Below are 18474 nucleotides of genomic sequence, written 5' to 3' on the forward strand. Positions count from 1 at the left end.
CGTTTGGACATAGATTTTGGCTACTTTTTTCCCCAAAAAAAAATTGAAAACATTGTTTGTTCATGGAATTTGATCAGTTTTTAAAAAAAAAAAATGAAAACAAATTGGATGAAAATTTTTCTTCCATTCACAACACTTCAATATTTTTTTCAAGTAAAATGTATGTCCAAATGCAACTTCAACTTCCAAAAATTATTTTTCAACACAACTTTGAAAAAAATAATTTACAAGTTTCAACAAAATCTATGTACAAACGCTAGCTTAAATTAGTGAAAAATTGAAAGTAAATAGATAATTACAGGGAGTTATTATATACACTTAGCAACAAGTTTTGATATTGCTAAAGAAATTGCAATCTTTGTTATGCTGGAAAGAACAAAATCTATAAAATATTAATTTTATTCCTTTGAAATTTATGCATATAATTGCAATTGCGTAAACAAAAAAGTAGTAATGGTCACAAAGACAAAAACTGAGAGATATGATTAGATATCCTTTGAGTAAAATAAAATATTTTATGAATCTCTTTTTTTTAAACAAACTCTACATGTTCTTTTTCTCTCATTTTATTCTCTTCTTCTTCCTCTTGTTTTTTAAATAGTAACCAAATAAATATTTGACCCTAAAATAGAAGGATTTTGATAAAAAAAAATAAATTCCGTTAGTTTTGAGGAGCAAATATAAATCTCTATTCATCATAATAAGGGCATATTTGAAACTAAAGTCAAACTGAGGGCAATTTTGCTCTATTTTCTATGGCAAATCTGAAACAATTCACTAATGATAAGAGCATGTCTGAGACTAAATTTAAATAAAAACAAATTTGCTCTATTTTCCATAGTTGAGGGGCATTTTTTACCCTTTTCCCTTAAATAAATGCGGTATAACTTCATCGAATGAAACACGTTTCCTTGAGTATACGTGAGTATATGCAAACTCGTACCAACGATCAGCTTTTTACAGTCTACATCACAATGAAATGAATCACGTTCCTCAAACTTGGATGTCATGTCTTAGTTAAGGTTATATTTTATGATTACAAAATTTCAGAAAGCTTAGGTTATAAGATCGGACATGAACACAGCCCAACTCACAAGCTCACTCTTCTGCAATAAAATGCAATGCATCTTTCTGTTCCTTGCTAGGGCCCTCCATCGCAGTTCGTCAAAAGTGACCTTGCAGTTGTTCCCTCTGGGGCTTGCCTATCATTACTCCTTGCTTTTTCTTCACACCAGTCAGGTGATGCTGATACAAGCTGATTCTACCCTTATTTATAGGCCAGTAAAGTTAGAGAAGCTCGTGAGCGCTTTCTCCTCCATTTCAACAAGCTGACGGCAGAATATTTCAACACTGTGTGCCTCTTCTTTCAATGGAATTCTGAACTTCCTCCACTGATATTCACGAGAACCATCGCTCCTTACTGGACCTAAAACTTTCCCCAGCACATCAAATCCTTTCTGATCTATAGAAAGCAGATAGGCATCCTTCACATAAAACCAGCTATCAGTTTCTCTTCTGCGTATCAGCCAGCAGTAATTTATATATTGACTGAATGACAATGCAAATTAGCAGGCCAAGGACAATATCTGTTGATGTTCAGCATGGATTTATGGCTTAAGGGTATCACGAATAGTAACAAGCAGGATCACATCAATGATATGCTGCAACAATTATAAGTCAAGACATAAAATCAAAGGATCTCCCAGCCATGAAAGCTGGAAAAAAAAAATGGCTGTGAACATGTGTAAACATTTGCCTGGTTATGCACAAACAATGTTTCGAGTTTAATCAATTGACACGCGAAGGTATATTGGCCCTAAATACACTGCTACAATTTATCTTCGAACTTCCAAGCAAAAGTAGAAGTAAATCGCCTACTAGATTATTAGCAAGAGAACTCAGAGAACAAATACATTTTAACCAAAGCTTTCAGAGACTACCAGAAGATCACCTTTGCATTCTTATTCAAGTGTGTGATGCAGAAGAGAATTAGAGCTCTACGCCTCGCCTCACTTTGATTAATTCCATCAATTAGGCTCATAGTATATGATGCTACAAATGGAAAACATACATTTAGAGCATAATGCTAATGAGAATGCATTGGTCCTCAAAAAGATCAGATACGCAGCAAACATCAACAGTTGAGTTCTAAGTCTCTTACATAAAGGATCAGGCTTTGTTGCTTGGACTTCCTCAAGATCTACTTCATGAGTCCCTCCAGTACTATCAATATACATGCATGAGCTGTGGAGTAGATAATTTTCCATATGTCAAGACATATTTCTAGTCAGTTCTCAGATTTATTTAATTATTCCATCCATCCAATTTATGTTATACATTTTTCATATTGCAATGTTCCAAAAGTTTTTTTTTTTGTTGGGGAGAAAGGGGGGCGGTTAATTTGGTGGGTGAGGTTTACCATAGAAGAAAGTTCCCAAAATTGTTTGCACACGTGTACACAATAATGTACTCAGAGGTTTTCAAGAGTTTAAAGCAAATAAGCAATTCAAGAATAAACAATAAGCTGAAACATCTAAGTCAGAAAAGTACATTAGTATTTTTATCAACCATTATAATATGCAAGTTAACTAACTCCGTAATTTTCAAGCACAGTAAAATTGCATCACATGCACAACCAGGGAGTAAATTAAAGAGAAGCTACAGCCTATATAAGTATTTCTGGAGATCCAATCCCATTTATCTAAAAGCTGACAAATTTTTAATATATGTTTCATCGAAAAGTTCACAAAAATTTGAGTATAGGTATTACCTAGGAGGATAAGAATATCAATCAACAATCACAACGATTAGCAATCAAACTAGGTTCCAGAGCCAGTCGTGCTAATAGTAGCTTTAAGAAAGCAGTGCAAACGTAAGGATCTCATCTCAAGCTTCTTTTGTTTTCTAGTTGAATAAGTAGTCATCTCAACAGCTTAAAGTCATTTCCATGTTTGACTCAGTTTAATATTGCAGAGGGCCAGAAGGTTAGGAGGAATCAAAGATCACACTTTAGAAGACTACATAATAATCCTTCATCTATAAAAAAAAATAAAAATTAAAAGAGTACATGATAATCTAGCTTAATTAAATCTTTTCACCTTGGATTGAACTTGAACACAACATATCCTTTGTCCGCATCAAATAATTCCTGGAGTTTGTCACCTCGGCATGTAACACCAAGGGAAGATGAACTCAATATACCCAAAACGGAGTAAGAGAATTTCTCTATCATGCTCCTTTCAGATGATATGACTTCCTTAAGGCTCTCTCTAGCTAATTTAGCCTGTCATGGAGAGAAAGAAGAAACAGTCAGGGAAATCACTTCTTACTGTTCCGCATGAAGTTGTTTAGTGAAAAGAAACAAATTTCATTTCAGTAACGGGTCTCTTTTAGCTAGCCAATTTAGCTGTATAACAGGTAATGGTTACGAGCTACCACTATATCAACTCAGCTCCTCAGTTAGCATATACTACACAGAATTGTCGAACCAAACAATTTTATGAAAAGCAGAAATATAACTATGAGAAGCCATATCACGGCCATTTTTTTTGCAAGGATTAAGATGTTGGGCAATGATAGGTGTATCACCCAACAGATACATCTTTCCACTTATAAATTTGTTAAATGATGTGTACTATATATATATAGGTGTAAAGAATGCCCTGTAAATGATAGTGACTCCATACTTGATATCATATAATCCTTGTAAGTTTTTGTAGTAGGGGATTCTTTACTGTTTTTGGATGTATTTTGTCACTTTTAGCAGCACAAAATTTGTGCTGTTTTCTTTTATAAAATGTTACCATTCTCAAAAAATGAAGTGTACTATATATACGTATTAAGAATGAGAAGCCCAGAAGTTAAAAGTTAAATCACAAATATACCATTTTTACTACGTACAAATAATAAAAGCAAAACGCTACACAACAACCCTAATTAAACCCACGGTTTCATATATGAAGCGATGCGCACCTTCGGACAACTTCTATTGAACGAAAACTTCTTCATTCAAACGACTTCACTTCTTTTGTTCTTCTATTATCAAATTATTGCTACTTTTTGGAGTATCAAAGATCTTGAAAAATCATGTCGCCACTGCAACGGAAGATGCCCCTGGGCGGATGCCAGAGAGCAGAAGAATACGAGAGAAGGAAGAATCAACTTTAGGATCTTTGTCACGCTGGTTAGGCTGAATTTGCTGCTGACTTGCAGGATATAGTTTGTCGCCTGGTGCTTTCTAAATGTGTATATACGGTAAATTTGATTTCCCTGAGAATACATTGGTGGAATGTTCACTTTTAATTAGTCTCTCAATTCTGATAACTAAGTAATAGAAAAATGCTTTTGATGACGATGCCTTGTAAAATACCATGGTTTTAATTCTGAATTTGTGATTATTGCCTTTTCTAGAGATGATAATAGCAGCATTAACCTTAAGGGGTCGTTTGGTAGGATATATTAGGGAAAATAATACATGTATTAGCTTTGGTATTATTAATCCTTGTTTGTTAGTATTTTTTAACCTATGTATAACTAATACTTGTATTAGTTATACACTCTATTCAGTACTATTCTTATACATAGCAAACCATAGCATTAGCAATACCATTGTTTTTAATGCATGGATAAGTATGTATAAAGATAGAATTTTCCGTTCAAAACCTTCTCCAAATCTTTTTTAAAGAATGTGGAGGGTATTTTTGTAAACAAACAAAAAAAAATCAAAATTATGCAATGCATGTTATTTTTAATACACCAAACCAATCAGTCAATAAGAAATAATCTCAGCATAACCGATCTCGGTATTACTAATCCCAGCATTACTAATATACCATATTCAGTACTATATTATACACCCTACCAAATGGCCCCAAGGATAAAGACTTAATTCTGGCATTATATATTGTTGAAAGAGTTGATAATGATACCATTCTATGCAATTGTTGTGTTTGTAATAGGTTGACTTAATAGAAACGCAGAGAAAGAGTTACATGCCTATGTGTTTTCAGGCAGTAAGTTGCCTCCATGAGTTGATGACATGAGAAGTTAGATTTCTCAGTAGTGAGAACAATTCAAAATTTTCCTGGCCGGCAATAGGAAAAGTTTTACCATTCTAGGAGAAATAACTTATGCTGCCTGTGCCAAGTCAATGCAATTAAAACCATTAGCTTCCTTGGGCTTTCACCGTAGTTTGTTACTATTAAACATCAAATGCAAGTGTTTATAAGAGAAATAACTTGGTTTTGGTTATACTATTTTCATGCTCTAGTCTGTTCGGCAAGCCTGACACATTTTCTAAAAACTATTTTGTAAAAAAAACTTATCTTTTGAAAAATATTTTTCAAGATAATGCTTTCAGGTAATTTTTGATTGGAGGGTGAAAAATATTTTCTAGGAAAAAGTATTTATTAAAGTTTACTAATAATGTAGCAAATAGAGTGTTCTGATAAAATTTTGAATACTACTAAAGATTGATAATAATGTCTTTTGTGTTGGGGTTTTCTCACAAGCTTTCTTCGTTCCACTATTTTTTGGGGGTATGATATCTTCCTTCTTTTCTTTGACGGCACCAAATTTTGTGTTTCACCAAGTTAACAAATGTCTGAGTACTATTACTATCTCTTTCTTTTTAGTTTTTTTATTTTCTTGTTAGTACATATCACATCCCCTTTTTTTTAAGAATACCCTAGCAGATGGTTTGTTTATTACTAAAACTATGTAGAAGTGTATTGGTATATTTGCTATGAAACAAGTTTCATGTTTTTGCCATAACTTAGAAGAAAAAATCTAAATCTATCCTCTCGAGCTCTCTAGACTCGTGGAATTTCCCAAAAGCCTCCATCAGCTCCCCCTTCACTGTGCTCCAACATTGCTGGAAGAAAGCTAATATGAAGTCATCAGGTCCAGAGGCCTAGTCCCCAGCACAACTCTAAGACGTAGCTTCGACACTTTTTTCCTAGATATCGTGCCGAAAAAAGAGGGAGCGACGTGCATCAGAGATTATAGACCTATTAGTCTAGTGGGTAGGGTAGCATCTACAAGATTATATCTAAGGTGCTTTAATAGACTTAAAAAGGTTCTTGATTAGGGGTGAGCGTTCGGTTAGTTTGGTTCGGTTTGAAGAAATTCGGTTCGGTTATTTGGTTTTCGGTTTTGTAAAAGTAGTAACCGAAACCGAACTGAAATAAGTTCGGTCCAGTTCGGTTTTCTAATTTCGGTTCGGTTTATTTCGAATCGGTTTTCGGTTTGAACATTATCATATTGGGCTCCTTCTATGTAATAATAGGACTAGCGAATTTGTTGTTTTTTTCCAAAACTTCGGACTTCTTGGAAATACTGTGTTTATTAAAAAAAATAGAATAAACTTTGCACACTATTATGGATCATAAAATTCAAACATAGTGTAAATTAAAACTGTGTGTGAAATCTTCCGGTATACTATCATATATGCTATGGAACTATCATATTACTTAATTGGGTTGGGTCTTTGATGGATTGGACCTAATAGTATTAATGTATTATATGGGCTTAGCCTATATATAACTTAAAGAATCTGTATGCTAATAATTCGATTTTTCGGTTAACCGAACTAAATAAATTAACAACCGAAAAACTGAAATTTTAAAATTTTAAATCGAAACCGACCGAAAAAACCGAAATAAAAGTATTTTCGGTTCGGTCGGTTTCTTCGGTTCTAACCGAAATATGCCCATCCCTATCCTTAACTCGAGTTCCTGGGACAAGGCTTTATAAAACATATGCAACCAACATTTTATATGAAGCGATAAACCATTACACAAGTTCATACTCTTTATCATTTTAAATAAAAAGACTAGTAAAATGTAAATCATGATACAAACTTTTAAAATATTTATATCAACCCATGATTCTAATAAAATCATGCAAAACCATTTCAACTTCATCAAGTCATTGAAATCACTTTCGGCTCCTTAGACCTATACATAACAAAATCATCTTTTATCTTCCATCAGGACTACTATACCATCACCGACACAAGAAGGTCAACTAGGTTATATATCTAGCAGCAAGTATCATATACCCTACTTACTCAGATCGTCTCATCGCAGTGCCGTATGAATCAACTCAGTCATGCTATTAATAGCACAAAATAGCACCTCTCAAAGAGGATACTCTGTCGTAGTCTATACCACAAAGTGGCCATCTACGCCTACACCGACACGTAGTTTCATGACGACGAAACACGATATATCCGAAACCAATCTTGGTGAACACAAGTAACTCTCAAAATATTTGATACTCCAAAAACAGATTCATAGCCGAATAGCCTCAAAGTATCTATTTTATCAAATCATGACGTGAATAGTCAATCCAAATCGTTTGAATAAAATCAAATAAGATCCTTCTTCATTTCATATTAAGCAATTAACAAAATGAGATTTCAATCCTTAAAGATTTAACAAGTGCTACTTCGAAATATAAAGATTTTAGAAATATTACATTCCTCATTTTATAAAACAAAGGTGACAATAGAACTCAAGCGTTTAATCCCTTTATCATCAACATAAGTTTTTAATAAAACTTATAACATTTGCCTCAAGTGTCATTTGCTAACAAGTTTTTGACAACAGGATTTTACAAAATAACATGGCACCATTTCATATGCAACACGACTCAAAGACCATGGTAACATCCTTTCCCGCTTGTCCCAACGAGTGCGGATGCACATTTGCGAACAATCTCATGTATCAAGTCAAAACAAGTGTTTAGAGAACATCTCTTAAGTAGAGTAAGTTTTAATCAACTTACCTTCAGCCCAAGCTCCAAAATAGTACTATAAGGCTCTAATTCATTTAGAACTCTTAAACGTCGCCAACAAGCCAATATATACATAACAACTCATATTCGTCAAGGACATGTTACAATAACACCAACTAAGTCAACTATTTGTTCAACACTTAGGTCCAACTTTACAAGTCTAGTAAAAATTGATATTCCCACCATAGAAGTCGGTTCTTGAGTTTTTAACTCTAAATCTCTCATTGCATACACAACAATACGATATTCAATAATTGAATTGCTCACAAGATTATAGAAAATATCATTTAACTCATTTTCACCAAATTGACACTATTCATCGTCTGTACCCACTAGCCAATCTTATTCACAATACCCATTTCTAGGGTTCATCTCCCAACTTAACCAAACCATGATTTTTACTCCAAATCACCTTCTATATACTTATTTATACGCAATAGATGAACATTGAGTAGTGGGATTACCTCTTGAAGACAAATCTTGAAAATCTCCTTTTTTGTGTTCTTGGAGGATTTGGAAGAATTTAACAAGTTCCATGGTTGAATCTTGTTGCTATTAGTGTTAATCAACCTGAATTACCACAAAACTTGGATAAAAACTCACCTTGTATGATCCAAGTGAAGCCTTGGTCGAAATCCTCTTCAAAAGCCCCAATGAACTCCCAAAATTTGACCCCAAATCATCTCTCCCCGACCTAGGGGTATGTATAACCTTCCCAGGTGCGCTGGCGCGCATCTAAGACTTAAACGCGCATCTTGGCGTGCACTTGGGGCAGCCAACTTCTTCAGGTACGCGGCCACGCAGTCGGGCGCGCATGTTGGATAGTGCTCAATAAATTGGTCATAATGTTTTGTACAAAAGTCCAAATGACGAATTGTTTGAACCATTTGAAACTAGACTCAAAGAGCTTTAATTTGATATCCTATCCACAGTGTAACTCATTATACACAGCGAGATATGATCGTTTGAAGTTAGGTCAGGTGCGACTTTGGGCGTCTTTTTCTCTTCAACAATTCTAACTTGTTTCAAGCTACTTCTCCCCACTTCTAAATATCATTATAATCCTTCAAACCATGTAAAATACATGTCCACATATCCAAATGGATTTATCGATAATTGTAGTTATTGCTAGCTTATAAATGATACGTATAGTGCTTAATGACCTTCTAATGAGGCCTTTAACATTTGAAAATTTCCGTGCGAACGAGTTAGTTGCGAAGTTAAAGCATGTAAAGAAGAGAAATGAATCACATGAAGATTCAGCTCCAAGCAAGAGTATTGAAAATGAACTGAATGAGACAATATTTATTGATAACACAAATGCCACGAAGTTGACTGGGTTAAAAAGGAAGCAGCCAACTCATCGCTCTAATACTCGGACTATGAGTTTTATGGAAATGACCAAATAGGTTTTGCAACAGTGAACCACAAAAAAAAAAGTGCTATGGATGAGGTTCTATATCAAAGAATGAATCGAGAGAGGAAAATGTTTCAGGTTCCTCAATCTCATACTATGACTCTAAACATTGAAAAAAAGATACCATAGTGCCTCTAAATTTTCTCAAATGCAACTACTCCTCCTAGTGCTCCCTTGTAGGAAATAATGGTTCAACATGACTCTTATTACTGTGCAAAGACCTCTTATATTTTATTTTCAAATCTCTTATATGTAAAAATAAATATTACTTGGGAGATTTAACATAAAATTAAATAAATATTGAAATGAGCCACAAAAACCAATTGAACCATTCTACTGGGGCCCTTGTTTATGATGTACGTTTTCTATATTGATCATGTTTAATCTTACCTCAAGATTTTGGCTTTCCGTTAACCTAGTGTCATGCTATTTGATTCTTTCATGGAGAATTAGTTATTTTGATCAAGCTTTCAAGAGAGAATGGCATATTCAATTTTGTTGTTTATTTTACTAAATCTTTATTATGTACTCCCTTTGTAGTGCTTCTACATTTGTTAGCTCGTTCTTTAATCCCATGTATTGTGCACTGAATCATCAATTTTCTAATGTGTCGCACTTGATAGTCTTCTCTGATTTGTTTTAATTTTTTACTTTTGTAATAAATAAGTCAAGAACCAATATCTAATAAATCAGAAGTACTAATAGTGTCACACACACGCCGAAAACATTTAACTTATCAAAGTTTTGGGAGTACTCAATCATCTTTTGAAAGGTGCGTGGATCAAGTCCCTCACCTCTTCCTCCCCAATAGCCCTCTGTAACCACTCAAACACAAAAGTTCATAATACATGTTTTGGATATACACATTTTTTGTTCATCTTATGTGCTCGGATTGATTCGTAGTGCTATGGTAGAATTTAAAGAGGACAATACACTTGAGAAATCAGTTTAGCTTTGTTTTCTCGCATGGCCAACTTCATGTTAAGGGGATATCAAAGTCGACAACAAGAGTTCTACTCATGCCAGAGCAATTGAAACGGATGAAAGGAACATACACTAGGAATATCATCTATAAGGACGTAGTAGGTGAGATACGCTTCGTTACATCTTTGTACCCCATAAAATCAAGATAAGTAAATAAATCACATGTATCTTATTATAGTTTGATTATTATCTTTGTATGCTCAGATGATATCCAATCATCTTAAATTCGACGAATAAATTACTATACAATGATCCACAAAACCATGTATTTTATTGTTTCCTGTATAATTATTTACTCAAATCTTTGTTTTAATAATATTGATATTATTTTACAAAATCAGGTGCTACATGACTCCACATACATGTGCAAAGCACGTGCCGAAATATATATATATATATATATATGATGACCGGTAACCAACCTCCAGTTCAGAATTTGAACCTATTCAGCCAAACGAGAAAGTCTCCATCTCTCTTTAAAACTTATCATCTCTCCGCAGCTAACTGGTGGATAATCTGGAAGAAAGGAACTCTAGGGTTTTTAGAACAAGAAAGAATCTGTTTTAATAGTCAAATCTAGATGTATTTATTTACTCTCTTTTTGGTGCACCATGGCTTCATTTAACGATGTAGAAGTCATGTTAGATTTTTTGAGCACATTATGAAACCTGTAGTGTTGCTATACTGTATATATTCCTCACCACTCACTTGATGCTGATATTTATATACACATCATTTACTGATCAAAAAAATTATAATCACTCATTTCCTCATGAATCTTTTTCTCTATAATTTGTACTGTTTTCTGTTATTATCCAACTTTCTAGTATTTGGTACATCTCATTATTTCAGATTTTTTAAATCTACTACACTCATACAGAGGGATGATTATAGTTTCCTGGGTGAATACCAAAAGGGATGGATGAGTAATATGCACTTATTTCATGTCCATGCAGCGTCGAACTCACATCCCTAAAAGGTTTTCCAAAATCGCATTTGGGAGACGCTTGTCAACCCCCCCCCTAAAAAAGACCCCTCACGCATAGTTTCACTGCTATGAATAGTTGGGATGCTGATATCACCAAAGGAGACTGCTATTTAGCAGAACATACATAAGCTGACTCAGAGTTCCTCAGAAAAGCAAAAGATAGCACAAATGAGTTGAATATTCAAACGAGAAATAATAGAGACTAAATAAAGTGTCACTAATTGGTAAAGAGTAGGACTGTATAAAGCACACCTTTTCATCTTTAAGAGGCAGAACTTCACCCATCAGAGCAACCCGAGCTGGTAGCTGCATAATAGGCTTTGTCAGTTTGTACACAAAAGCTAAATATTCACCAAAAATAAGGATGCACTCTGTGAGAGGAAAGTTACTCCAGTAAAAGAACCAAATGGAAACAAGAAAGTGATATACAACATAATAAACCACTTCAGTGACTGATAGCCATATTAGAAAATATATTTTGAATGCTAAAGTTTAAGCTATCAGGAGGAGAACAAGAAGTATAGGCAAATGAATGGTTCTATACCCACTTTCTTGATGGACTTGAGTAGATTTGCCAGTGGACCTGGCATGGGACTGGTCACAGCAAAAGATCCACGCTCATCTATCATTGTGTTCTACACAGAAAGGAGAAACTGAATGTCAGGTATGCTCTATCTTCCAAATGAACAATCTAACAATGAAGTCTGCATCAGAAATAAAATTGGTATTGCTAGTAGCCAAAGAATTTTATTCTCCCTTACAGTTTCAGAAACTAACGTAGAGCTCTAAAACCGAAACCAGGAATTCTTGAATTAAAATAAAAACTAAGAAATTTCCTAAAAGAAGTTTATGAAAAAGTTATGAAGTCCTATAGCAATATCTGTTCAAGACAGATCTAATTATATCCTTGTGATACCGTCTCCAACTAATATACCGTCATAATCACTCCGTCGTATATCGTCTCTGATAGCTATAGCTTCAAGAGAAAGGTTTTGAGAGAATAAGAATCATCATTGACTAGAAATTAGGGGCTTAAGCTCTAAAAGTAAAGTAAAGTACAGACAATAAAATAAATCTGGCTTCCCAGGCATGTAGAAATCAAGAAAAAAGGAAATGACACAAAGAGCCATCGTACAAGGTAATTCAGATTATTCACCAGAGGCTTAGTTATTTCTACATAAAGTAATTCAAATCTTCTTTTCAGCATTTTTCCCGTCTTATTTAACGTTCCCCAAAAGAAAGTTTCCCTGTTTACAGGAAGGTCCTTAAGAAACAGGCTTAGTTAATTCTCCAGGTGCCTTGCTTCTCAGACCAGGGAAAATCTTTATAGATACAAAAAAAGTTAAGCATCAACACCCTAAAATAACTCACACCATCTCCTCAGTTTTGATCTGTTCTAAATGTGATAACCCAAACTTCACCCCTCTTGTAGAATCTGACTTATAAATCACAAGCCTGAATTTGTAATTAAGAGAAAATAATCCTACTCAAAATGGATTTGCAATGAGCTTCGTAATCCATATGGAAGTCCATATTGATCCAGATTTCTAATCATCACGCTTCGGAAAGTCTCACCTACTCTTATTTCATATTAAATTCAATAGGCCATGGATGCAAAAACATGTACAGTCTTCCTTTCCCTTCTCATATTCCTCCTTTTTAGCATATAGATTTCTCAGTGTTATAGTCTTCTGTTTAATAATCTTATACAGGATAATTGGTACTTGAAGTAGATTTATTGTGGTAAAGGAACTAATTAGAAGATATGTTCAGTATCTTATAATAAATGGTGAAACTCTCGAGAGTGTGCCTGATGTTCTTATTTCATTCATCAGCCATTGTGTGACATATAGCTCACGGGTTCAAGCCATGAAAGCAGCCACTAATGCTCGCATTAGGTTAGGCTGACTACATCACAGCCCTTTGGGTGCGGCCCTTCCCCGGACCCTGAGTGAACGCGGGATGCCTTGTGCACTGTGCTGCCCTTTTCCAGCCATCGTCGTCTTATTTTTTTGGCCAGTCAAGAACTCTCATATTCAAAAGCTGAAAGTAGCTGAAATAAGTATGTTGAGATGGATATACGAGCATACCAGGTTAGATAAGATTAGGAATGCAGTTATTCGGAAAAAGGTGAGTGGCCACCGTGGAGGATAAGATGCGGGAGGTGAGGCTGAGATGATTCGGACATGTGAATAGGAGAAGCACAGATGCCTCAGTTAGGAGGTGTGAGAGGTTGACCTTGGTGGGTATGAAGAGGGGGTAAAGGTAGGCCAAATAAGGTGATTAGGCAAGACATGGCGCAGCTGGAGCTTACCGAAGACATGATCCTTGGTATGAGGGTGTGGAGGTCGAGAATTAGGGTGGAATGTTAGTAGGCAGTGGAGCATTTTCCTTTTTCGTTCTCCGATCGTTAGCATAAGGGTTAGCATGGTATCCCTCTATTCTTGGATTGTTAGTACTACCTATTGTTTGATTGTATTCTTTCGCTTCGATTTTCTTAATATCTTGTTGTTACCACTTGTTGCCTCTTTAGCCGAAAGTCTATCGGAAACAGCCTCTCTGGCCTCCCAAGGTAGGGAAAAGGTCTATGTACACACTACCCTCCCAAGACCCCACTTGTGGGAACTCACTGGGTTTGTTGTTGTTGTTGTAGTAAAAGATAATTTACTAAAAAAATGCCAGGCAGTACCGAGATGAAACTGCATCATTACAAAAGGTACCAAACTGGATGCAGCCCCCTCAAACCTAAAGCGTATCTAAAAGTGTAGTATTCCGTCAGAGTCAAAACCAAAAGCAGCATTACACCATATTTTCAAATTCTGAATACATCTTTTTTTTTTACGAGCGAGAGATCTTCCTCACTTTTATCAAAGCATCTTCGGTTTCTTTCAGTTCCACATAATGCAAAGAGGAATGCTTGTCCAAGTCTTCTCTAGCCTTTTGATTTACATGTGTGATATGTCTTTACTATTTAAATTGATGTTTTCTTTAATTTATAGAATAATTGGTACTTGAAGCAACTAAAATGTGGCAAAGGAACTATCTAACGGATAAGATTTTTGGTGTCATCGTTGATCAATGTTACAAATTCTCAAGACTGGATCTTATTTTTCTATTTTATTCATAAGTCATCATCTACTCTTTCCAATACTCGATGGGCATTGTCTAAAGAATAACAACTTTACCAAGAGTTGTAGTTCTATGCAAATCAATCTCCTACAAGATGTATTTTACCCATACTATGAATCATGAGTTACTTCCTCTAGAGGGGCGACAATGGTAGGTAGCTTTGTAATTATTACACCTTCACGTATTTATCTTCCATTTTTTTCATGTTTTTAAATTTCCATTTAATCTAGGTATCTGTTACTCCTTTTATATGTCCCCTTGTACGCTGTTTGTTTTTGACAAATTACTAATCATATCATACGCATATCATACGCATATTTGAATGTGCCATCTTGCCTATATTTTAAAACTTCTTCTTACATGGAGGAAACAAGACAACAACAACAACCCAGTAAAATCCCATAAGTGGGGTCTGGGGAAGGTAGAATGTACGCAGACCTTACCCCTACCCCGGAGGGGTAGAGAGGCTATTTCCGAGAGACCCTCAGCTCAAGAAAACGAAAATAGACAATAGAATCTGTGACAACAACAAAAATCAGAAAAATAATATAAGCATCGTAGGAAGCATAAAATATATGGAAAAGTAATAACAACAACCAGTAATAATGCCACAGTACTATGAAAAAAACGAAAAAATAGTGTGGACACAACATACACCACTAATAATCCAAGACAATACCCTAACAGACTAACCCCACCCCCGGTACGAAGGAAGAAAAACGCTCGACCACCTCATAATGTTCAACCCTAATGCTCGACCTCCACACCTTCCTATCAAGAGTCATGACCTCGGAAATTTGAAATCGCGCCATGTTCTGTCATATCACCTCGCATCAATACTTCTTAGGTCGCCCTCTACCTCTTCTCATACCCATCAAAGCGCTCACATCTCCTAACCGGGGCATCTTGGCTTTTCCTCCGCACGTGCCCGAACCATCTAAGCCTCGCTTCCCGCATCTTGTCGTCTATGGGAGCCACGCCCACCTTCTCTCGAATATCTTCATTCCTAATCATATCCAGCCTAGTGTGCCTACACATCCATCTCAGCATCCTCATCTCTGTTACTTTCATCTTTTGGATATGAGAATTCTTGGTTGGCCAACACTCAACCCCATTTAACATGGCCGGTCTAACCACCGCTTTATAGAACTTGTCTTTAAGTTTCAGTGGCACATTTTTGTCACACAGGACTCCAGACGCTAACCTCCATTTCATCCACCCCCCTATACGATGCATGACATATTCGTCTATCTCCCCATCCCCCTGGATAATTGACCCAAGGTACTTGAAACTTCCTCTCTTAGAGATGACTTGTGAGGAAACAAGATAAACCAAAAATAATAGTCAGATAAATCTGCCCCAGCAAGCTAAAATAAATAATAAATAAGATCTAAACTCACCAAACTGAGTTCCAAAAACGCATGTAGGTCAAGAAAACAAAGAGCTTTTTGGGGTATCAACACATGAATCATGCTACTAGCAGAAAGTATTTGGACGAAAAATATATAGAATACTGTCATTCACTCAACCTCTCTTTGAAGGGGAGACAACCATGCACAACAAGGCAATTGGAGGGAGACAGGAGGGGAGAATAGATGAAGAAGGGAAAATAAGGCTCAGCTCATTCTTGATTCAAAAAAAAAATAAAGGCTCGAGTCACAAGCTCAAAAAATTTCTTTTTTTTTTGGAGGGGGGAGGGAATAAAGCACAATTTCAAAATTTCTAATAGCATGTTTGGCCAAGTGCTTTTTTTCAAAGTTGAAGTGTTTGGCCAAGCTTTTAGAAGAAAAAAAATGCTTTTGAGGAGAAGCAGAAGCAGTTTTGGAGAAGCAGAAAAAAGTAGTTTCTCTCCAAAAGCACTTTTGAGAAAAATATACTTAGAAGCAGTTTTTAAAAGCTTGGCCAAACACTAATTGCTGCTCAGAAGTGCTTTTCAAATTAATTAGCCAAACACAAACTGCTTCTCACCAAAAGTACTTTTGAAAAAAGCATTTTTGAGAAAAGCACTTCTCAAAATAAGCTAATTTTTGCAGCTTGGCCACACAGGCTATAAGCATGGATAAGCTTAATATCATTGATTAGCAGGGTGATCATGAATGCGTAGGGTCCATCTTATTCGTATGCAAGTTTCCTGCTGTCATTTTTGTTACTATGAACACCATAAAACACACCTGATGTAATAATAACATGATGCTATACACTATCTTGTCCAAACAAAAATCTACAATACCCTCAAGAGGATAACAACTTTACACTGCCAGCTTCCAGATAAGCAATTCGATGTAAGACAAAGTACAACAATTACGCCTCAATCCCAAACAAGTTGGGGTTAGCGATATGAATCATCGTTCCTCATTTAGCTCAAATACATTACAGTAATAAAATAAAATAAAATTACTAGGTCTAAACCTGTCCCAAGTAGTAGGTATCACCACCTATATGGATTTTCTCTTCCAGTGTGCCCTATATTTGGCTAAGTCTGCAATAATTCCAAGAATTTGTAGGTCTTTTGAGACAACTTTCTCGACACAGGACATGATCAAACCATGTCACGCGGCCTTCTCTCATATCCTCAATGTGTGCTACTTGCACCTTATGGCGAATGTGGTCATTTTTAATCTTATGTAACCGAACATCCATCTTAGCATTCGCATTTCTGCAAAACTCATCTTGTACAGTTGAACGTTAGCAGCCCAACATTCACTACCATATAACATAGCTGGTCTTCTAATTTACTTCAAAGAATTAAAAAAAAAAAACATAGCCGGTCTTATAGCTTTTCTATATAACTTACTTTTCACCTTGGGAGGCATCCTTCTTATCACATATTACCCGGTAGCACATGTAAGACAAAGTAATTCATAGAAATAACAATGTTACTTGATAGATGCATATTAGAATTACTACAAAAATCCAATATCAAAGTGCTTAAAATGTGAAACTGATTCGTATTCAAGTTAGATGAACAATCAGAGAATAGTTACTCTAGTAATACTTTCTTGATCTTTCCACAAGAAACAATGTTTTTTAGTTAAACAATAGTTGGCTAGAATCCAGAGCCAGAAAGATCATATTTGGATTCAACACAAATTTTAATTAGGTTGAAAGATTTTGAAGTCTATGCTACAGAAGAAAGAGCAAGATAAGAGGCCACTGCAATATTTTCAAAAGCATAAGTTGGCTATGGGTTGAAAAGAAAGAATACATAATGCCAAAACATTAGTTACTAGGGTGCAAAATTATAAAATGTTAGAGGAACATCTATATACCACATTGTGCATATCATTTTCGGCTACCCAGACGTAGGGCTTGCCTCTCTTGACCAAATAGCGGACTTTTGAAGTGTATATTTCCCCTTTGCTGAACAAAGAACGTAATAAACACACGACAAACAGAAGGAAAGGAGTCAATTTCAGTTAATAATAATAATAATAATAATAGTAATCTCTCGTCATAAAATAAAAGCACATACCTTCCTTTAGCATCAGCCTTCACGGTATTAAGGTAACCTTGCCAATTTGACTCCAATATATTCTGACAAAGCGCGCATAGGATATATCTCAAGAATAGTACTTATAATTGAAGGAAATTTGTAAATGAATAAGGGGTCACTAACCTTGCTTTTTTCAGTAAATGTTAGAACGGTTGCTTTGCCTCCTTTAGTCATCTCAAGTGTAAATGAGTTTATCAATGGTAGAAACGATAGTCGGGGGGGCGAGGCGAGGGACGAGGGTTTCTTCAGGGTTTAATTCTGTTTTACAAAACCTGCGATATCTCACAAGGTAGGGGTACCCAAGACAATTACAGGGACTATACATCATTTTAGTTTGTTTTCATTTAATAAAAGAAAAAGTTTGATTAGTACATACACCAAAAAAAATTGTGCTACAGATTAGAGATGTCTAAGCTGTTAAATGCATAGAAAGTCTGTTATATGCATAAATAGGTAATGCATTGTAATTATTTGTTTTACATGATCGTAGTATATGAATAAGTATGCTAGTTAAAAGGGTGCTATTTAAAAGGAAACACCTATAAGAATCTTATAGTATGAGGCATCTAAATATATTGTTATCTTTTTGTCGAAATTTCTTACGAAATAACTCAAAGTGATTTAACTATTACATGTGTTAAATTTTTGAAGATTAAGTATGTTTTA

The 18474-nt window shown here is 35.3% G+C and overlaps 1 protein-coding gene across 1 annotated transcript; it reads right to left on the minus strand.

Moving 5' to 3' along the window:
* Positions 1–895: 895 nt before the first annotated feature.
* LOC107807072 (uncharacterized) lies at positions 896–18125 on the minus strand. Its single transcript, XM_016631359.2, has 9 exons — positions 17932–18125; positions 17788–17849; positions 17585–17675; positions 11735–11821; positions 11439–11492; positions 3099–3283; positions 2162–2244; positions 1952–2052; positions 896–1484 (listed from the first exon to the last, which is right to left on the minus strand). The coding sequence occupies exons 1-9, from the start codon at positions 17980–17982 to the stop codon at positions 1272–1274; spliced, it is 927 nt and encodes a 308-aa protein (XP_016486845.1). The 5' UTR covers positions 17983–18125; the 3' UTR covers positions 896–1271.
* Positions 18126–18474: the final 349 nt, after the last annotated feature.

This window comes from Nicotiana tabacum, chromosome 14, assembly GCF_000715075.1.
Source record: "Nicotiana tabacum cultivar K326 chromosome 14, ASM71507v2, whole genome shotgun sequence".
Taxonomy (NCBI): Eukaryota; Viridiplantae; Streptophyta; class Magnoliopsida; order Solanales; family Solanaceae; genus Nicotiana; species Nicotiana tabacum.

What these genes read in the sequence shown, in the direction of transcription:
- LOC107807072 (XM_016631359.2), bottom strand. Translation starts at nt 17,982, where the DNA reads ATGACTAAAGGAGGCAAAGCAACCGTTCTAACATTTACTGAAAAAAGC. An exon ending in AAGGCTGATGCTAAAGGAAG is followed by an intron (nt 17,676 to 17,787) that starts GTATGTGCTTTT and finishes TTCTTTGTTCAG; the next exon opens with CAAAGGGGAAATATACACTT. An exon ending in TACTCAAGTCCATCAAGAAA is followed by an intron (nt 11,493 to 11,734) that starts GTGGGTATAGAA and finishes CCTATTATGCAG; the next exon opens with CTACCAGCTCGGGTTGCTCT.